Source organism: Carassius gibelio, chromosome B5 (genome assembly GCF_023724105.1).
Source record: "Carassius gibelio isolate Cgi1373 ecotype wild population from Czech Republic chromosome B5, carGib1.2-hapl.c, whole genome shotgun sequence".
NCBI classification, from domain to species: Eukaryota; Metazoa; Chordata; class Actinopteri; order Cypriniformes; family Cyprinidae; genus Carassius; species Carassius gibelio.
This window is the reverse complement of record NC_068400.1, coordinates 31724231-31747402: the sequence shown is the minus strand read 5'-3', so window position 1 is coordinate 31747402 and position 23172 is coordinate 31724231. Positions and strand designations below refer to the sequence as shown.

General features: G+C 39.6%; 2 protein-coding genes across 2 annotated transcripts in view; one reads left to right on the top strand and one right to left on the bottom strand.

Annotated features, from left to right (window-relative positions):
• LOC127957762 (creatine kinase M-type) overlaps positions 1 to 23172 on the bottom strand; it is a 175001-nt gene that overhangs the window by 139730 nt on the left and 12099 nt on the right. The window lies entirely within an intron of this gene.
• LOC127957769 (transgelin-3) lies at positions 8249 to 14433 on the top strand. The gene is made up of 5 exons (XM_052556435.1): positions 8249 to 8416; positions 12146 to 12330; positions 12414 to 12585; positions 12814 to 12916; positions 13788 to 14433. The coding sequence occupies exons 2-5, from the start codon at positions 12151 to 12153 to the stop codon at positions 13936 to 13938; spliced, it is 606 nt and encodes a 201-aa protein (XP_052412395.1). The 5' UTR covers positions 8249 to 8416; positions 12146 to 12150; the 3' UTR covers positions 13939 to 14433.

Sequence of the window (23172 nt, the reverse complement as noted above, 5' to 3'; positions counted from 1 at the left end):
TCAGTACCCGGATCCTTCTTCTACGCAGCCATGATGTTGTAATTCATGCAGTATGTGGTCTGGCATTGTCATGTTGGAAAATGCAACAAATATGCAATAACAAAATGCAATAATAGCAACACTGATCTAATGTTCAGTTTTTTATATATAATTAAAAATGTTTTTTGGTTAAAAAATACGAAAATAATTCAATATCTAATAATAATGGAATTAATAATGTTACACATCTGTTGTTGCCCCCATGCATCAGAGGGCTAAACACATTATTTAAAAAATGTTATTCACATTTTGAAAATATGCTATATTTAGATTCACGAGTTCACCCTTACATCTAATCTGAAGGCAAATAGTAGGCATATTTTGGCGTGCTGTCCTGGGGGAGGGGTCCGGGCCCGGAGCATAGCCCGAACCCAAATAACTCCCCCTATCCCAATTTGGGATAAATAGATTAGAAGTGAGGAGTTGGGGTGGAGGAGGGTTGCCGAAAAACTGTCGTGGGACAGGAGGTAGGAAGACTGGATATATATACGCGTGCGTGCTATAAGATGATTAGCTAAACGAGATGCACCTGTACCAAATTGGATGATTATCTGATCGTGCTTCTCCCGAACTTTGTTAATAAAACCACATTTCACGAGTTCACCCTTACATCTAATCTGAAGGCAAATAGTAGGCATATTTTGGCGTGCTGTCCTGGGGGAGGGGTCCGGGCCCGGAGCATAGCCCGAACCCAAATAACTCCCCAAAAGAAGCTTAAAGCCATAGGACAGCAGCCAGAGAGATAAAATTTAGTTGCCCCCCAAAATATGCGTGTTGGGAAGAAAATGCAGAGCGACCTGGAGAGCCCGTGCAGTGTTCGACGAGAGCTGCGGCTCGCAACGTCTTACCAGCGAGCCCTCCATGCCGCTTATAGGAGGAGCACAATGCCAGATATCAAGAAATGAGGGACTCTTGCTGCCTCCGAAGGGAGCTGCGGCTCTGCTGCACCGGAAGGGAGAGTCCCTCTTGCGGCTGAGTACGAGGCGCGGTTTGTTGCATCTGATGGAGGGCTCTCACTGCGACTGAAGGGAGCCAGCGACTGTATCCCATCGGGAGGGAGATCCCTGGCCGCCATAGAGTATGCAACATAACTCGGACGGGGGGTTCACACTGCGACCGAAGGGAGCCGTGGGTCTGCTGCACCAGAAGGGAGAGCCCCGTCAGATGCTAAATAGGCAATGAGATTCGAGCCGCGGTTTGGCGCGTCGGATGAAGGGCTCCTAATGCAACCGAAGGGAGCCAGCGGCTGTACCCCATCGGGAGGGAGATCCCTAGCCATCGTGGAGCATGCAACATAACTCAGATGGGGGGTTCACACTGCGACCGAAGGGAGCTGTGGGTCTGCTGCACCGGAAGAGGAGCCCTAGTCCGATGCTGAGAAGGCAAAGAGACGCGACTGTTGGAGGGACTCCCGCTGCATCCGAAGGGAGCTGCGGCTCTGCTGCACCGGAAGGGGGAGTCCCCCATTGTGGGTTTATGGAGGCACGGTTTTTTGCCTCTGAGGGTTCTCCCAGCCTCCGTAGGGGGTTCGCAACTCTGCAGCAGGAGTGCTGCCCCGGAGGGGAGAGCCCTGATTGACGTTAACTAGAATACGACTGTTGGAGGGACTTTTGCTGCGTCCGAAGGGAGCTGCGGCTCTGCTGCACCGGAAAGGCGAGTCCCCCTTGCGATGCGAGGCATGGCTTGATGCGTCTGATGGAGGGCTCTCACTGCGACCGAAGGGAGCCAGCAGCTCTATTCCCCCGGGAGGGAGAACCCTATCCGCCCTTGAGCATGCAACATAACTCAGACGGGGGGTTCACCCTGCGACCGAAGGGAGCCGTGGGTCTGCTGCACCGGAAGGGAGAGCCCCATCAGATGCAGAATAGGCAAGAAGATTCGAGGAACGGTTTGATGCATCGGATGGAGGGCTCCTGCTGCGACCGAAGGGAGCCAGCGGCTGTGTTCCCCCGGGAGGGAGATCCCGGTCCGCCCTTGAGCATGCAACATAACTCAGACGGGGGGTTCACCCTGCGACCGAAGGGAGCCGTGGGTCTGCTGCACCGGTAGGGGAGCCCCGTCCGATACGGAGTAGGCAAGAAAACGCGACTGATGGAGGGACTCTCGCTGCGTCCGAAGGGAGCTGCGGCTCTGCTGCACCGGAAGGGAGAGTCCCCCTTGCGACTGTATAAGCGGCTTAATTTGATGCATCGGATGGAGGGCTGTCACAACGACCGAAGGGGGCCTGTGGCTCTGCTGCACCGGGAGGGATACCCCCATCTGCCGCTGAGCGCGCAGCGCAACTCAATGACAGATGAAAGGCTCACACTGCGACCGAAGGGAGCCACTGCCCAGCTGCACCGGAAGGGAGAGCCCTGTCCGATGCTGAAATAGGCAAGGAGATTGTAACGATGGCTGGAGGGCCCTTACTTTGGCCGAAGAAACGATAACTGAGAGGCTTCTATTATTCAAGTACACAACATGATTTAAGGAGGAATATATAAAAATTATTATTATTTTTTTTTTTTAATGTCTGATGAACAACAACCGAGGGCATCTATCGGATTATGTGAGAGGCCCCTTTTGAGCTGCTTAAGATTAGGGCTGAAACGATTCCTCGAGTAACGCGATTACAAAAAATGATGTAGGCAAATTCCTCTGCTTCGAAGCCTCTTTTAATTTATTCTAAATCTCACGTCGGGTTCTTTCGCAATGAATTTTTTTTTTTTTTGAATGAATTAAAAATAGGTAATTGCACTTACATCCGATTCACGAATTAATATCTCTAAATATTAAGACGGAACAGTGTTTAAATGTAAATCCTGCATGTTCTGTGTGTCTCTGTTAATGAATGGAGCAGGAGCGCGACTTCCTTTTTCACACACACACTGAAGCGCGCATTACTCTCACGGTAATTTCTGCGTCTGCTGTCTCACTAAATGAGGACTTGAACACATGAACAACATCTCCAGAACTGCTCTGACAGTCAGTTCATGAGCATTTGACTTTAAGTAAAACTAGCGTCACATCACATACACAGAACTGAAAAGGTACATCAACCCGACTAAATAAAGGTCCGGGGTCCTGACATTTTATCCTACCCATCAGATTTACTGTGCATGCGCACATCAGTATAATTAAGCAACAACACGTTTTGTTACTCTATTATTTTTTTTTTTTTGTTTGTTTTTTTTTTTTAAACCAGAGTCGTTGATGAAATGAGGGTCCATCGTGAATTTAGATTGGGCGTTCCGGAGTTGGACAAAAGCGAGCCTGATGAGGTTGAATTAAAGAGAATGGACATATATATATATATATATATTTTTTTTTTTTTTTTTTTTTGAGGCTCTTGGAGCTGGAGGCCACTGAACAGAAAAATGGTTAGTAGCATGAGGGAGCGGAAGAGTTGAGGGCGCGTTTACGAATGGAGGCGGCCTCACGTTTGCTTCAGCTGCTGTAGCTGTGGGTCGTGGGAAGGGGCTGGGGTGTGTGATGTCTTGAAGAACCTGTGTAGCCTGCACTGCTAGCAGAAGTAACAGGATGGAAATACTGAGATGTGCAGGCCCATGTTGCAAGTAAAAGTAGCTTCATGCTTGCTTTGGCTGCTGTAGTTGTTGGCTGATTTGACAATTGCTCAAACCTTGTCTGAATTAATACAGTCCTGTTGGAAAAGCATCTTTTCCTCTTGTTTTGGCCTTCGGGCCCTTTTAAACAGCCTCCGGAGCAGATAAATTTGGGATGCTGTTTTCCTGTTGTAGTATGGACTGTGAAAATAGAGGCTTTGAAACGATGTAGCATGTTTAGTTTTATAAACCATTGTACCAATAGACATGTCTATAGCAGTAACGTTAATTGCAGTAATTCAAATTCAAGCCGTTTCTAAAGACATTTACTTTGCATGCTTTTCATATAACAGTCCTAAAAAGACGATAGAAAATTTACTCACACTTGTTGTTCTGCAGCCAAACACGAGGCAGTAGCGTGAAAAATTCTGAATAATCATGCCAGTAAATGGTGAAATAGGTCCCTAAATAATTGATCCTGCCGGAAAAATTGCAGGAAACTTATGTCTGTATCATCTCAGTGAGGTTTAAACATGCACAGTAAAGCAAATGTAATGTCTTTAGACATTTCGGTGTGGATGACAACTCTGCAAAAAGCCTTTGCTTCGTGGTTAAAAAGTGGCATCGTCATCGGACAGAGTTAAGTCATAACGCCGTTTAACAAATTTTGGCGTCTTCATAAGCGCATTCTATATATAACGTCTATTTAAATTGTTCAGATGAGCAAATCACGAGGTTTTCTTGCATGATTAGCATTTTAATTGTTTGGTCAGACGGTTCATATATTGATCTATATATTCACGTTCATAAATCGGGGATTAAACGTGGAATTTATCTTTTGTATGCTAAATATGTAAACAAGCATATGTGCACAGTACCTATAAATGCACTTTACATTTTGCAAGATTGACATGCTAAATGGCTAACTGACCCGGTTTACTCTCATCTTAACAAAATTGATAAGAGTTCATTGCGTTTACGAACGACATGTATCTGTTTAATCAACTCGACATGTATACCGGTTTAGTCCTTTCGTTCACGAATGAGAGCTCTCTGAGACTCATGTGAAACTCGCTCATTGTGGATGACAACTCTGAAAAATTCTTCATGAATGAGTGTAAACCGAGAACGATTCGTTCGCCTAGAAGATTCATTCGAAAAAACGATTCTTTCACGAACGACATGCCACTACAACAACGCACGGTCTTCGCCGCTAGTGGAGGCAGCATCGAACTGCGACACGGCTGAAAAAGCGAGAGAGGTTTACTGCGGGGAGAACTGGAGCACGGCTGTGATCCAGCATTATAATAGAGCCCGGTCCTGGCGAGAAAATCGTGTTGCCGAGTGAGGCGAGCTCAAGGATTTGCACGAGCTTTTGGCCACAACGTGTGGCTTGGCGAGAAGAGCAGCTGACGCGATGACGCTTGTTGGTGTTCGGCGGATAGATATCTTCGTCGGAAGGAAGATTGGGCCTGTGATAAGATGACGGACAGAGCGAACCGAATGCTGACAGAGCGAACCGAATGCTGACAGACGGTCTATGCCGAAAAACTGTCGTGGGACAGGAGGTAGGAAGACTGGATATATATACGCGTGCGTGCTATAAGATGATTAGCTAAACGAGATGCACCTGTACCAAATTGGATGATTATCTGATCGTGCTTCTCCCGAACTTTGTTAATAAAACCACATGTAAATAAATTAAGAAATTTACTAATAATTTTTTTAGAACAAATGTTAAATGTAGTTATTTTGTATAGGATACATACACCAAATTTGTATATTCTCTCTCACACATACACATGAATGCATAAAACTGCACACAATCAATCTGTGTGTGACTTATTCAGGTATCTTCTCCTTCAGCCTTACTGTGAACTCAAACAAGGGATCTAAAGGACAGCGTTTTGTACCAGCGGGTGGCACTAGTGAGACAGGGCTATTCTGAGGTCGCTATGTGGGAGGACAACAGGAAGGTCGCAGAAGACAGCGCCACACTGAGTGTCCTGTTCAGTCTCAGAGCTGCAGAGCAGGTTTACACACAACTCATGTCTGGCAGAGAAATCTGTGGGGACATATGGGGCCGAAACATCTTTAGTGGTTACTTACTTTATCCTACTGAGAGCTAAAACAGCTCAACGGAGCTGCATACACATTCAAACATTTCGACAGTGACAACAACACAAACACTTAAACAGTGATGTCAATAGAATAAACTACAATTAGTGGAGACAAAGTCATTGCTGCGGCCTCTGTTTAAGACATGTAGACTTCTCTTCACTCGTAGACATACTTTTTCAAACATACACACACTTGTTTTAGTGACGTGACATTCAGCCAAGTATGGTGACCCATACTCAGAATTTGCACACACGCACGCACACACACACGCACGCACGCACACACACATGGAGCAGTGGGCAGCCATTTATGCTACGGCGCCTGGGGAGCAGTTGAGGGTTCAGTGCCTTGCTCAAGGGCACCTAAGTCATGGTTTTGCCAGCCTGAGACTCGAACCCACAATCCTAGGGTTAGGAGTCAAACTCTCTAACCACTAGGCCACTACTTCCTCTTGTAACAGTTGTATTAGTTTTTCACACAGCTGTAGGCTTATGTTAAGACATTAACCACTTTTTTTGTCAATCCAATGCATCCATGCTAAAATATTATTGACCACAAACTTTTGAACAGTGTAGTAAAACCATAATTTGTGCGTTAATGTGTAAGTGAGAGAGTGGGGAACTCCACCCAAAGCCACTGTTATCTTGTCTCACATCAGATCAGTGAATGACACACACCCCTGTAAGGCCTCGGCCACTGAACAATCTCAACAAGCGCAACAAAACAAGTTCAGCTCAAACCTCACTTGTCAGTGTTACATCATTTCCAACATCAGACACTTAATATGTTTATATTTTATTAATCTGACAACATATTATCATAGGCCACATACACACTGTAAAGTTTCAAGTGTGACAAACACATGCATTTAAAAACATTAAAAAACAATCTAAAAACATTTAGTATACAGTCACACTGTGATGAGTGGGGCGGGGCCGAGAGACGTGGGAACAGAGCGAGGCCCGGTGGAGTGATTGGAGATGAGCGACACCTGCTCGACCCACCGGTCTCTAGTCCCACAGAGGAGATGGAGGGATATAAAACAGGAGCGATGACAGTGAAGGAGGAGAGAGGACCAGGCCTGGGTTTTAGTTGTGGTTTTTATTTGTACGCGTCAGTCGTCCGTGAGGGGCTGATGCGCTGTTCTGTTTTTATTTATGTCATTAAAGTCTTGATTTGATTTACTGCCGGTTCCCGCCGCCTCCTCCCCGTGAATAGGATGATCACCCAGCTGGTGGAGGGCCGATATAAAACAGGAGCGACGACAGTGAAGGAGGAGAGAGAACCAGGCCTGGACTTCTCTCCTCCTTCACTGTCGTCGCTCCGGTTTTATATCCCTCCATCTCCTCCGTGGGTCGAGCAGGTGTCACTCCAATCATTCCACAGGCCTCGCTCTGTTCCCACGTCTCTCGGCCCCGCCCCAATCGTCACACACACGCTATAGCTTAATCATAAAAAAACTACTGTAATTATACTGGATTACTCCTTTAATACATTTGATACAGTAGCGGTTTACATTTATAATATTATATAATTCCATATTAATATTCAATATTTCTGCCACAATACCATGGTGTGATTAGTGTTACACTAGTAGATCCACGGTTACTAGTTTAAATCACACATTGTAAAAAAAAAAATAATAATAATAATAATAAAAAAAATGGTAGCAACATTTTATGTTTTACAGACTTTCAGGGTGAAGGAAAGATTCTTATGCTTATAGTCCAAAACACTGATCGCTAAATCTGTTATTAACTCTGGGTAAACTATGAGGGGTGTGAAACAAGAAGCAAGAAACACAAGATTCTGTTTACGTGGAAGTTAGAATGGCTGAGCGTTAACTACCGTACATCAAGTGTAAAAAGCCCTTTCAAATACATATGATATATTATACCCAGAACACAGTAGGCCTACACTAAACTTGAGAAAATATTTTTGCATAGGAAACAGAGAAATCTAATGTAAACTAACACTGTACAAAGGACAAGGCTATCTATACATACAGTAAAAGCAAACGGAAGTGACTCGGAAATGAGACAGATCTTGACATCAGTACAGCTCACTTTGTTCAGTGATGTCATGGCATGTCAGACTCAGGAATGGTACGCATGTCTGTCAGATATTCTCTCTTCCTCTGACTTTTACCACATTTACTGTCCCAGATTCCTTGGCATTTTTCATTTGGGTGTCGTGTCTTCTCTGTGACTTCATGTTTCACCAGAGCTTCTAATCAGCAGCCCCATAGAAAATGCCAAGATATTCTCTCATTCATGCCCATGTCATTCCTCTCGCCCTCTTCCTGCTTTTCTGGGCGGAGAGGAGGAAAAGGCATGTGAACAAATTCCTCACTCTGTCCAGACCGCTTCTTTTCCCTCTCCCAAATAAGGACGCACATTGCAATACAGAAAATTGAGAGAGGAAGGGAGGGGCAGAAAACGATGGAGAAAAAGAGATTCTGAAAAAAAAAGTCATGACCTTTTATGGATGTGGTTACCTCCTCTTTTGCCTGTCCTTCACTCCCTCTTTCTCATGCTTGGGCTCACTCTTGGTGAAGTCATTTCCATGAGGGTGGCACTCCCTGAGCTTGGACACTGAACTCTGTCACAAAGAGGAAGAGACTCTCTTTAACATAGACACACAAGAGTTGTGTGCATCACAGAATACGCATTTTCATATCAAGGCTTCTGAGCAGGGTTTCTACACATAAACTGGTAAGTACTGTAAAAATACAATTATGTATTGCCAAGTTCCAATTATTTTGTAAATAAATATGTAATGTGCACCAAGACCAAAAGAGGACAGTGAGAAAGTATTACAGATTTAGAAAAAGCATTTAGAGAAGTGATTTAGTTGTACAATCAGACTACAGCAGCGAATAACATCTGATCTGAACAAAGAAGAAATCTTATAATTGTAGTTCATTCTTCAGAACACCGTTGAATGCCTCTGCCTGTTTTTATGTGTCCTGTCTATAAAGTATTTTTATTGGAAATAGCTAATGATGTGGCAAGTTCATTCTTCTCCATTCTAAAATGGCATACTCCAGAAACTAATAATAATCTAGCTGAATGACGCACATATTTTTCCCCTTCAAATGAGGGTTGTTCTTTTTTACTCTCTCTCTCTCTCTCTCTCTCTCTCATGAGATTAAAGTGAGAGTATCAGATCTCTGTAAAAATGCTTTTGGTTCTTAACTGAAACCAGCTCCTCTGAAAGCTCCTGGTTTCCTGTTTGAGGACTGAGTGTTAGTGTTTAAAGCTCAGTTGACAATATAATTTTGGGGTTGGACAAACCGTAAAAAATGTGAATATCACAAAGTCATTCTTAAATATTTGTCTCTCCATTTGACATATCTGAAGTGTTTGCTTACATACCACATCTCAGTCTTATAAGATATTACAAAGAGCTGAGGAGAGAGTCTTAGTGTAGCATGATATTGAACCTGAAGCCAAATAGCAGATAAAATGAACATTGTTATGTAATTTGAGATATGAGGACATTTTTTAGATAGTTTTGTAACTCAGTACGATTGCATCAGAGACTCCACGTATGCTCATATGTTTGTGTGCGAATTTATATATGGACCCAAAGGTGGAGATTTACTGGGAGTTATGAACATCAGGACAAATAGACACACACCTTACCTCTTCTACAAACATGGGCAGGGCAGGATGTCACTTGTCTTTTATATCAGCTATAGTGATGGTGTGAGAATTTAGTGATTTAGATGGACATGGATGTGTACATGTACATGTGTATGAAAGGTTTCATAGCTGTGGAAGCTGAATGCACTAAACTGGACACAAGAGGAAACCACAAGAAAATGGAAAGAAAGTGTGCATGTTTTAAGTGTTTGGAGTCACAAACAGGCCACAGTTTTCTTTAGATGACTTTGGGGTTGGACTTTGACATATTTTTCTGTTTTACCTTTTCTCTCAGATTCTATCTCTATCAGTTTGCCTATACTGTTTGTGTTTGCATTTTAGTTCTCAATGTGGTGGCTGAAACCGCAATTAATTCAAATGAAGGCCTGATAAATCCATTATGGTCTAACAGCAGTTTGAAAGGTGATAAGAACATGTTGACACAAAAGCAGGTTCAGCATTTCTGGCACTCAGTGGTAATCAGTTTCTGATTATGATGATCTGAGATGTCTGTGTCTTTGCCGGTTCCAAGGTTGTGTTGTGTTGTCAGAGAATGAGGCTGCTCAGTTAAAGACCACACTACAGTAAATGCAGTTTATTACCAGAATGCATCCATTATTTGCATTGAAACTTTGCATTACTGTCGAGAAAGGGATTTGCATGGCAGTCATCACAGTCAGATACTCCTTACTTAGCCAAATCCTATGACTACACAGATTCAGGCTTTTTAACAGTAAAACAAAACCTGCCTGAACAGATCATGTAAAATAGCATGCCAGCCTAAATACACAAAAAGCACATCTGGCACATTGGTCCAGTGATGCATAACAGAACTGGAAAAACTGAAATTAAATTCAAATCCTAATACATAAATATATATATATATATATATATATATATATATATATATATATATATATATATATATATATATATATATATATATATATATATATTATGTTCTTGCCAATATTTAAATGATATCAGTGAACATAATAACTTTGGCAGCACAACAATTCTAAAACTAAAATCTTATTAAAATTAACTATAAAACATTAAAAAAGCACTATAAAACTGAACAAAAACTACCTAAATGGGGAAACTAATTAAAAACAAATATGCCTGTGAAGTTTCAGCTCAAATTATCCCACAGATCATTTATTATATCATTTTGAAAATACCTATTTTGAGTGGAAGCAGAAACATGCTGCTTTCCTGCATGTATCTTTAAATGCAAATGAGCTGCTGCTCCCACCCCCTTTTCCAGAATAGGATGGTGTCTTTACAACTCAAACCTCAGATAAACTGCTAAAAAATATCTGTTGATTATCATGTATGTTGCACTGAAATCATGCGTTTTAAAGCCATATCAGTTAATAGAGCAGCTGTCATTCACCGTGTGAGTAGTAAATTAAGTTGTCTTTCATGCCTTATTGCACTTAAACGGTCAAAAGTTTATATTAAAAACAAGGATAAGTTACAAAAAACAGTTGGTTATATCTGTGAAGGTAAACAGCTGGAAAGATCACGTTTATATTAGATCTGTGTATTAAGTGACAGCAGCGTAATATACTGTACATACTGCTGTCTATACTGTTAAAGGGGTCATATGATGTTGCTAAAAAGAACATTATTTGTGTTATTATGTGTTTTTGCAGTTTAAGTAAAAAAACAACAACATAATTTTCCACATACTGAACATTATTGTTTCTCCTCTATGCCCAGCCTTTCTGAAACACGTTATTTTTTACAAAGTTCATCATTCTGAAAAGCGAGGTGTGCTCTGATTGGCCAGCTATCCAGTGCTTTGTGATTGGCCGAATACCTCAAGCGTGTGTGATGGAAATGTTACACTCCTTAATATACTGTGATGCATGTCCCGGTCAGAACACTGGCGTGACAAGACAAAGACAATAAAAATCATTACAAACGAGGTATTTGTTGCATCCAGTGGGGACATAATTATGGATTATAATAACTTATAATAACTGTCTTTTTACACGTTGTGTTGCAATGCGCCATGTAAATATAAAACCATGTCTGCATTTGTGTTCTGAGAAATGACAAACAACAAGTGCTAATCTACACTGCTCAAAACTCGGGTTTGTATCATCGGTTGCAAATTCTTTAAATATGTAAACGTACTTAAAGACTGTGAGGTTGAACAGCCTGCATTGTAGTCTTCTCTCCCGGGATCAGGAGACAGTCCTTCATGAAATGTGCTCCAGTCAACACATCTGAATATTTGGGTTGAACTGTTCTGGAAAAGAGTTGTAAATACAACTTAACCACTGATTTCTAGCCATGTCCTCTTTTGAAAGGCCAAACAAAGTATTTTCACTTTCACAGTGAAACCGTGTCTGCACAACATGGTGCCGGCGGGAACAGATAGAATCAAAGTTACACCTTTTTTTGCGTGAACATCTGGGCATCGTTATGCAAATCTTCCCACATCATGATGTAGACATGTGGGGGGATGATTAAACAAGGCATTTTAGGAGGGCTTTTATTAAGAATATCTCTTTGGGTTTGAGACTTTAATCTTTGCAACTTTAGGGAACTTATCTATTCACGAAGAGCTTGTAACACTCCAAAGAGAAAGGAAAACTTGAAATCACATCATATGACCTGAAAAATTACAACTGGATTAAAAAAGGAGCGGCCCAAGTGGGTGGAATAGTATTATTATAGGGTGGTTGTGTACACAATACACATTCATGTTTAAACAACTTGTAAAAGTCAATTTTGCATAATAGGTGCCCTTTAAAATAATTTTAATTGTGTATGTTTTCTCAGGCAAAATGGCAAATAAAGGTCCAGCCTACGGTCTGAGTCGTGAGGTGCAGAGTAAGATTGACAAGAAGTATGATCCAGAGCTGGAGGATCGGCTGGTGCAGTGGATCGTCGCTCAGTGTGGGGATTCTGTAGGAAAACCTCAACCTGGAAAACAAGGCTTCCAGCAGTGGCTTAAGGATGGATGTGTAAGTCTCCACTTATATCTTTGTAAAATTATCCAAACCCTTTCACCTTTTTATTCATCTCTTTTTCTGTTCTTTCTTTATAGGTTTTATGTGAGCTGATTAACAGTCTCGCTAAGGATTCAAAGCCTGTGAAAAAGATCCAAAGTTCTCCAATGGCTTTTAAACAGATGGAGCAGATCTCTCAGTTTCTTGGTGCTGCCGAACGCTACGGAGTCACCAAGTCTGACATGTTTCAAACAGTTGACCTGTGGGAGGGTGAGCACCTGTTTCCACCTCATGTGATCTCCTGCGTATTTACATGGTTCATGGAAAATTATTAACTCTCTTGCCTTGATTTGATCTTATGACATTGAAAACAGAACTGGCATATAACAGTTATTTTAGCAGTTTTATATACTATTACAGAATTTAATATTATTTTGAATCAGTTTTTATTTTTTTATATGTTTGTTTGTGTGTGTGTGTGTGTGTGTGTGTGTGTAGGTAAGGACCTTGCCGCTGTGCAAATGACACTGCTGGCTTTAGGGAGTCTTGCTGTTACTAAGGATGATGGCTGTTACCGCGGAGACCCCAGTTGGTTCCACAAGTGAGTCTTGTAGTTCCCTCTTCCTGTTTGCAAAATGAACCAGGCTGCCATAGCGACCAAAAAACATAAACAAACTACTGTAATGGCGATTTGCAGTTGTGGCTTATTGTCATGGCAACTTGATTACAAACACTCTTTGGTCAGACATTTTAAATGTGTCCAGCATGGAACCAGCAAACGCAGATAAGTGTGAGTCTCAGAAATGTTATTATAATTACAAAATAAGAGAGAGACTGTTATAAACACACACACACACACATACATATATATATATATATATATATATATATATATATATATATATATATATATATATATACACACACACACACACACACACACACATATATATATATATATATCATTTGGTGGCAAATGAAAGCTGCTTGTACAATGCTGTTCAAAAGTTTGTGGTCTGTAAGATTTTTAAAGAAGTTTCTTCTCACCAAGGCTGTGTTCATTTGATCATATATACAGTAAAAACAGTAATATTTTGAAATATATATTAAAAAAAAAACATTTATTATAAACTGAAATTTATTCTTGTAATGATAAAGCTGAATCATTACTCGCATTACTACATGATTCTTCAGAAATCATTCTAAAATGCTGATTTGCTGCTCAAAAAACATTTCTTACTATCATTATTGTTGGAAACAGTAAAAAAAAAATTCATGACTCTTTGATGAATAAAAAGTACAAAACAGCAATTTTTTTAAATGGAAATCTTTAGTAAAATTTTTAATGTCTGCACTTTTGAACAACTGCATGCATTTTGTTCACTAAATGTTACAATTTCTTAATTACTATCCCCACACATTTAATCAGTAGAATATTTTAACTGAGTGATTTATTCTCATCTCGACATCAGGAAATCGCAGGAGAACAAGAGGGAGTTCTCTGACGAGCAGCTGAAAGAAGGTCAGAGTGTAATCGGCCTACAGATGGGCACTAACAAAGGGGCATCGCAGGCAGGCATGACTGGTTACGGTCGACCTCGGCAGATCTTGAACAACCAATAAAGTCCTGATGATCCATGATCTGTCCTACTTGGTCCATCAGCAGGGCTGACCAGACGTAGAGACTCACTTAAACCCTCAGCAAACCCCAGCTGGACAATAACAATGAACAGAACACACACTGCTCACACCAAAGTTTACAAATTCATTGTATCATTTCAAAATAAAGCTGCTCTAGGCCTTTTTTTCAGAAACCAACTATTCCCTACACGTGAGGTGATATCCTATACATTCCATTATAATTTAATTAGTCTGCAGTAAATTCTATAAGGGTGCAGACGGACATACATTCCATTATTCTATTATATAAGTTCCAGAGAAACATATTCTGCTGCACTTCATGGAAACAAACTGCCTATAAGGTAAATTCGGCCTTGCATGCTTCATTTCCTGGTCTAAAATCAATATGAATCTAGGTCTTTACATTAATATGTTAATACATTGTACATGAGTGATTAATAATTGATTTTGCTAATAAAATTCAGTAAAATTTCGAAATCTCAGTTGTGCTCCATCCTTTGCTTAGTTTTCTTTGCCAACGAGAATAATGAAACAATGATGGCATTAACAGATGCCAGATAATGACTTTTCTCTAACCCTTCTGACTCCAACATATTTCCCACTTCATCTCTTTATCCAGGGTGTGCTTTCTGCTTTTAATGACAAAGATTAGGTTTTACTTGTGAAAGGGCGAAAACAGATCTGAGTAGAAGAAAAAGAGGGAGTGAGAGAGGGATAGATTTGAGAAGAAGAAAAAGAGGGAGTGAGAGAGGGATAGATTTGAGAAGAAAAAGAGGGAGTGAGAGAGGGATAGATCTGAGAAGAAGAAAAAGAGAGTGAGAGAGGGATAGATTTGAGAAGAAGAAAAAGAGGGAGTGAGAGAGGGATAGATTTGAGAAGAAGAAAAAGAGAAAGTGAGAGAGGGGCAGATCTGAGAAGAAGAAAAAGAGGGAGTGAGAGAGGGGCAGATCTTGTATGTGAGTAATGTCTAGGAATGCCACAGCAATTGCAAAATGTATGGGGAAAATTGGATGCGGCGCTTGAGGGTGGGGTTTAGTTTTTTTCCTACCATCATTATTTTTCTTTCACTCAATCCAGAGACCAGTAATACCATAGAAACAATATATGTGCAAAATAAATTAAGGCATGGACATGGATTGTCATTTTTATCTCATCCTGACTAACACAGTACCAGTAAAACATTTAGACACACAGACTTGAAATCAACTAGAATTTTTCATTAGACTTTTTTTCCACATTTAAAAAAATTATATTAATGAAAAAATATATAATAATAATTTTAACAAAAATAATTTTCCTTAAATTGAAGTTTTAGTTTTAAAATAAATTCTTATGTAGGCACAATTTATGTTCGTCTCCATACCTTCAGACCAAAGTTTTTTTTTATTATTATTATTATTTATTTATTTTTATTTTTCATTATGACCAAGTGTTCAGTTAAGTGTCTCCAAAACATTTGACTGGAATGGTATATTTGCACACTCAAATGCAGTTCGCTCACTGGCATACCTCCTAAAACAAAGACAGAACACACTCAAAGCACAACAGTCTCTAAATTGTTGGTATTGCTTCCGGCTTCGCTACAGTTCTGACATTTTTGCTTACTGCTCTACGCTTCATTTCTTATTTCTGTACTTTTCTCAGATTTTTCTAAGATTTTATTTCAGATAAAAGCACAGATCAGCACAGTGCTCAAACAACAGATACTACAAAAAGAAGACTTTGCCTCTGACTGCCAGCAGCTTACATTCCAGAGACGGGAAAACAACTGCCTACTTTCAAACAGAAAAGAGAGAAAGTGCCTCTTGTTGAATATACTTGTTGCATGAACTGCTGCAAACTTCTAAAACTATAAACTATAAAGGATTGTGGTTCTAGAAACAAAGTTACTTGCTGGATTTCCAAAACAGGCGGAACACTCAGCAGACCATCATCATGGACCCTCTCAGCATACAGCTGGTGACTCCCATGAATCTAGTGAATCTCAATAGTTTAAACCTGTAGACTGTTAAAAGTGTAGAAGAACAAGCTGAAACTGATCATCACACAAACAGACCCAAAGGCACACAAGACATCAGATTGTCACAATTTTCTCATATTGCTGCCGTAGCATCCTTTACCCCAGATTCAACTATGACAAGGCTTGTGAATACTGGTATTATACTACCCACTATACATCTTGAAAACAGATTTGAAGTATTAATGAATACTTGGGGAGGAATCCCCAAATGTGATTAAACATGGATCGGATCAGCCAGCTGCTAACATGGTTGACCAGACAACGGTATTCAGCTCAGAGTGCAGGCAAGCCCATTATCAGAAAAAAATTGTAGTAGAAATACCACAATATGCTGCTTTCAATATCTACTTCTCCATCCGTCATCCTTCAGCAGAGTGTGTCAATCCATTTGGCCCAGACACACCTGATCCGAGTCCTCGTGTGGTTGACAAATCCCACAAGGACACTGATAACACCACGCAGCCACAACAAGCACTGCTCATGGACACTATCCCATTTGAGCCCTGCCCATAAAGCTCATCACAGACAGACTGTGATGTATCAAAACAGCTCCAAATCTCAGTACACAAGGACGGCTTTCTGGAAAACAGCCAGGGAAGCCAGGACAACATATCACAGCCACCAGTAGCACCATATACAGACCACCTCACCAGACGCATTATCCCTCCAGCATCTCTACTCCTATGCTTCTCACAGAAAATGGAGGAACTGGTGTATGCTGGGACCAAAATCTCCCACTTTTTTGCTGCAAGTCCCCAGATATCAACTAAAAAACGGTGGGCCCACCAACTACCAAAGCCTGCTCCTGTGAGAGCTCTCCGACCGCTGTCACAATGCCAGGTCCCAAACCCTCCATCTGCTTAGGTGAACCAAAAACAACTGATAGCAGCTCTCAGTGATGTGTGTCGGGTTCCCGCTATAATATACTAATATAATATTCCCGCTAGAATTTTATAATAGACATTCAAAAATATTTACAGAACAAGCGGGAACCCAGTGTGCCTGTATCTTTCTTTATTTCTGTTTTATCACGAGAGTGAAGTCTGAGGCCTATTATGCATCAAACTAAGATTTCTGTAAAGACACTAATCACTGCAATCAAGTATTTGTAAACATTCACTCACTAAAAAATAAATATTTTCTAATCAATGACTTAATAACCACAAACAATCTGGATTTTATGTTTCTAAACGAAACATGGCTAGAAGAAAACTGCAGTGCAACAGTCCACAATGAAGCAGCCCCTCGTAACTTTACTTTCATGAGTGTCTGCAGGACTGTTAGGAGAGGTGGAGGTGGAGCTGCTCTATTTATATATGTCTTTCTATGCAAGCAATTGGTCATTGGTCAGTACTTATCTTTTGAATATCTAGGGATTGTGTTGAAAGGTTCTCCACGCATTCTGTTGATCATTATTTACAGGCCTCCAAAATATTCTCCAGCCTTAGAGTTAACAGAAATGTTATCAATGATTTCCTCAGAGTTTGACTTTTTTGCTATATTGCAGGGGATTTTAATATTCACATAGATAATGCAGTAAACAAAACTCCAAAAGAAATGATAACCGTTTTAAACACTTTTGACCTGATTCAGCATGTGCATGGACCCACACACAAAGGTGGATACACCCTAGATTTAATCATCAGTACGGGTCTAAACATTTCATTCATTGTTATTAAGGATTATCTGATCACGTCTGTATTTTCTTTGATATATTGAACTCTGCTACCACTTTATCTTGATCTCTCTCTGTTAAAAGAGATGCATTAACAAGAACACTAGTGTGCTATTTATGGAGGCTATAGCTTTAACACCAAGCATTTCTACAGACTCTGAAGATCAGCTCATTGATTCCTTTAACTCAAAAGTTAGGAATGTTATTGATGATATTGCTTCTGTAATAGTCAGTAAGAAAACAATCGGACAGAAAACAGCTTGGAGAAAATCCACAGCAGTATAGAGTATGAAAAGACAATGCAGAAAAGCTGAGCGGATGTGACGGAAGATGAAACTTGAAATTCACTATAGCATCATTAATATCAGGAAGGCGATTAGCACATGCTCAAGTTATGCAGAGGTCAAACAGATTCAGCTGAAATATCAAAAAGATACTATGTCTATTAGTGTCCAATAGTGTCTAATAGAGCAGCAGCTACAATTGTCAACCTGTCATCTTGACACACTTCCCACATCTTCTTCAAAAGTGTACTAAACTGATTAGAAAAAAAATTCTTAAAAGTGGTGAATACCTCACTTCTTTTTGGGACTTTTCCAGACACCCTGAAAACCGCAGTTAAGCCCCATCTGAAAAAGAGCAATCTTGATAACACCATTTTGAGCAATTATAGACCAATATCAAATCTTCCTTTTATAGGCAAAATTATAGAAAAGGTAGTTTTTAACCAGCTGAACAAATACTTAAACTCAGATGGATACCTGGACAATTTTCAATCTGGTTTCCGACCGCATCACAACACAGAGACAGCGCTCATAAAGATAATAAATTATATTCGCTTAAATTCTGATTTTGGCAAAATATCAGTACTGGTTCTACTAGATCTCAGTGCTGCATTTGACACTGTTGATCATAACATACTTCTACAGAGACTGGAAAACTGGCTCTGGCTTTCTGGGATGGTACTCAAATGGTTTAGGTCATACTTAGAAGGGAGAGGCTATTATGTGAGTCTAGGAGAGCATAAGTCTAAGTGGACGTCCATGAGAAACAATAATGTGTCCATTTGTAGTCCCACAAGGGTCAATTCTTGCACCGCTCTTTTTTAGCCTGTATATGCACCCATGTCAAATAATGAGAAGAAACATATTGCCTACCACAGCTATGCTGATGATACCCAGATTTATAGCCTCATCGCCAAATGACTACAGCCCCATTGACTCCCTCTGCCAATGCATTGATGAAATTAACAGTTGGATGTGCCAGAACTTTCTTCAGTTAAACAAGGAAAAAAGTGAAGTCATTGCATTTGGAAACAAAGGTGAAGTTTTCAAGGTGAATGCATACCTCGACTCTAGGGGTCACACAACTAAATATCAAGTCAAGAATTTTGTTGTGATTCTGGAGACAGACCTTAGTTTCAGTAATCATGTCAAAGCAGTAACTAAATTAGCATACTATCATTTAAAAAACATTGCAAGAATTAGATGTTTTGTTTTCAGTCAAGACTTGGAGAAACTTGTTCTTGTCTTTATTACTAGCAGGGTGATAACATTACTACTGTAATGTTCTCATCACCGGCCTTCCCAAGAAGACCATTAGACAGCTGACTAGAACCAGAAAATCACACCAGTCCTCAGGTCCTTACACTGGCTTACAGATACATTTAGGATTGATTTTAAAGTACTTTTACTCGTATATATATATATATCACTCAATGACCTAGGACTGAAATACATTCCAGATATTCTCACTGAATATAAACCAAGCACACCACTTAGATCATTAGGATTGAGTCAGTTAGAAATACCAATGATTCACACTAAACAAGAAGAGTCTGCTTTTAGTTATTATGCCACCAGTAGTTAGAATCAGCTTCCAGAATAGATCAGATGTGCTAAAACATTAGCCACTTTTAAATCTAGACTCAAAACTCATCTGTTTAGCTATGCGTTTATTGAATAAGCACTGTGTGATGTCCGAACTGATTGCACTGTATTTTATGTATTGCACTGTATTTTATGCAACCCAAAATTATTGCACTGTATTTTATGTAAAATCATTTTCTATTTTTAACTGTCTTAAATTATTTTTAAGTCAGTTTTTAAATAATTTTCAGTTTTTAAATTCCTTGTTTTATTTTTGTGATACATATATAGATATATATTTTTTTCATTATTATTTTACTTTATTTTATGTAAAGAAATTTGAATTACCATTGTGTATGAAATGTGCTATATAAACAAACCTGCCTTGCCTAAATTAAGGTTAATAAAAGGGAAATTGACCCTGTTTTCTAAATGCATGTTACTGATCTTATTGTGAGCAATTCATCCATGCATATGGTAATTTTTCAATGTCATAACTTAATCTTCTGGTGAAACAAAAGACGTCTCTCTGGTGTTTGTAAGCCAGACTTCTTCAGTCATTTAGTTCGTTTAAACCCTGCCCCTTTCTTACAACCAGTCATGCTCCCATCAGATCTGCTTCCATCTACTCAGAAACCAATGGACTGTACAAGTAATGATCCATTTCACCTGGGTGTACATTAAAATAAAAAAAAAAAAAAAAGATCCTTCAATGCCTCCATTACAATGTAATATGAAACTAACATCCATATAAACAAAAGTTTGAAATGAGTAGTCCTGAATAAGAACATCATGTCACATTATAAGTTTTCAAACACAATAGTTTTATTTTAAGTTTTTTTATTATTAGGTTAGTACAGGAAAAGGGTTTGCAAGCAAAAAAATGACACTGTTCTCTGAGGAGTATTGGAATGTCATTGTTTTCATTGTAAATATAATACACAAGAAAAACATCTGCAAACTCTATAACTCCTACATCTATAACTGATACCCCTTATAGTTCCTTCCTTCCTTTTCTACATCCTGCCTTCACACTATCTGGTCTTTCCATTACATGATTTAACATATGTCTCTAGTGGCTGAGCAAATAACCAGAATTACATAACAGAAATTCCAATGGCACTCATGTTAAAACAACAACAACAACAACAACTGCCAGAACAAACCACAGCCTTAAAAGAAACGTGAATAACAGGACAATACAATGCTTATTATTTTTTGTGGTTTTCAAGTCTAATCAACCACAACAAACGCATTTTTCATGCAACTAAATGACTTATGAGTTATGATGACCACAGTGAAAATGTGGTTAGGGTGTGAAGCGATGAACATGAAAACATTATCTGTCCTGTGCTGCCCTCTGCTGTTATACTCAACTGACAGCAACATTCCCAGAACCTAAACAAGACTCAGAAATTTGACCAATAAGAATAGCTGGTCCAAGGAGCGCTCTGCATGGGCTGTATAATTAGTCACCAACGGAGGGTGCTGTAGACCTTGCTGAACATCAATGAATCATAAGCAGTTCGTTGGACTACTATTTAAACATCTTGGACATTTGTATAAGACTGTAGATGATTTACCTTAATATTGTAATCGTGATTATTAATGAATAATGTACCTACTTTGCATGCTGTCTTAAGGAAGTGTATGTATAATTTCATATGTCGGCTGAATGATTCAAAAAATGGTATCATAATGGTCTTAAATGATGTTACATTAAGTGATACAAGGTATTTTTCCAGCTTGCGCAAGCATTGGAATGCAAGCTTGTATGTCTTTTAAATTCTCTGTGTGTATTTTCCTCTTCATTCTTTCTTCTTTTCATATGGACCATGAGTCTGAAATAAAGAGTAATAATAATAATAATAATGACATACTTAAAGTGTCCATCTGCATATTCTTTATGTAGAGCAGAATCATTGACTGTATGAGCAGAATACACATACTCTATTCAGGACGAGTAGTCAGTAAACCAATAACTGTATTCAGATTTTAATTAAATTGCTAATTTAGAATATAAACTTTACAGTCAAACGTACGCAATCCCTCTTTTAAAGAATGGTTTTGCTAATTCAGTTATTCTAATGAAAGCCAATGTTAATGTTGCATCATGACCTTGTGGAGAATTGCTGTTGCAACAGTTTGGAAAGATCTTTTTCTAATCCAGCATGACACACTGTCTCCATGCACATTGGACACAACGAGCTCCCAATAGATAAACTTTACATGTAGAACCTGACTTGGACTGCTCATTGAGAATGGAAATTTAGTGGTAATTCGTTGTTATATATCACGCCCGAATATATCATAAGTGTTCTTTGTTTCACACAAGTTTCCTGAAACGTCACAATATTCAAAACAAGTGGTTGCAATATAGAGCTACATGAAGCTTTGAAGCTTTCCAGTCACATGTCTACACTGCAAAAAAAAAAAAAAAATATATATATATATATTCTGCATTTTAATTTGTTCAATGTAATGATACTACTTGTAGTTTGGTTGCTTGGTAGGCCTAGTCTGAGTCACTTTCAGTGAAAATATTCCTATTAAAAGGCCAAATTCCAGTGCATGCAAACCCTGCCTGAATATTTGCCGGTGAGGCAGCACGGGGAAGGGCACTCTTCACAATGCCTGGCAGATCATAAATGGTCATTGTGGCTCCTGGATAAGCTTTCATCCAGCTGTCACAGCAGTTGTATACCAGCCTCTTCAGTGGCCCATATAAACTGCGATCCAAGGGCTGCAGCTTATGGGAACAGTGTGGGGGGAATGAGAGGAGGACGATGCCATGGCTCTTGCAAAAATCAATCCCCTCCACAGAAAGGTGGGAGGTATGGTTGTCCAGAACGGGGCGTTACAACCGCCCCAGTACCACCAACCATGTTTTCATCTCATGTGAGCTAGCTTGACTGCTAGTTTGACACTTGTTAGCCATTTCTATTTTTAGCTTACAAAACAGTGATTCTAATAATACTTGTTTGAATTGATAGACATTTGATCCTATAACAGCATCCAAAAAAGTACATCAGAAAGAAAAGTAATTTTTTTACCTCAGAAACAATCTTTTGTAGATAAGTCTGTCAGGAAGATTCAAATGTGGCTCCCTTTATGGCAAAAATTGAGGGAAAATAACTGAGCATGTGCACAATAGGTTGTTTCTGATTGGAGGAATTCAAGGTGTTACAACCGTCCCCTGTTACAACTGTCCCTGGTCTCCCATACATATAGAGTAGTACTGCATCCTTCATATATCCAAAATGTCTTTAGTTTTATCATATTTATAAAAAATAAAAAAAACTTTCAAATTCTTTCCGGAAAAAGCCTAGCTCATTGAGGCGTGCCAGCGGAGCTATAATACTGATGTTTTGTGTTGTTTCCATTAACATATATTCATTTATGTGCTGATTTCCAAAAAAAAGAGAAATCTGATACAATTGTACTTACATGAATGGGGTCTTTTATCACAGAGACGGCTCCATGTTTTAATAACAAACGATGTGCAAATCCAGCGTTTACTTGGGCCTTGTTTTTAAACAATCATCGCTCAAAAAAACACACAAACGCACTTGATACACTCCGTTGCTGCCTCGGAAAACAAACTGCTTCCCCTGTTCATGTAACGCTGGGCTCTTGGTGAAGCTGAACAGGGT

Bases quoted from the DNA above. Each gene is read 5' to 3' on its own strand.
- LOC127957769 (XM_052556435.1), top strand. From the start codon at position 12,151: ATGGCAAATAAAGGTCCAGCCTACGGTCTGAGTCGTGAGGTGCAGAGT. The intron at 12,331-12,413 runs GTAAGTCTCCAC...CTTTCTTTATAG, and splicing joins AGTGGCTTAAGGATGGATGT to GTTTTATGTGAGCTGATTAA. The intron at 12,586-12,813 runs GTGAGCACCTGT...GTGTGTGTGTAG, and splicing joins AACAGTTGACCTGTGGGAGG to GTAAGGACCTTGCCGCTGTG.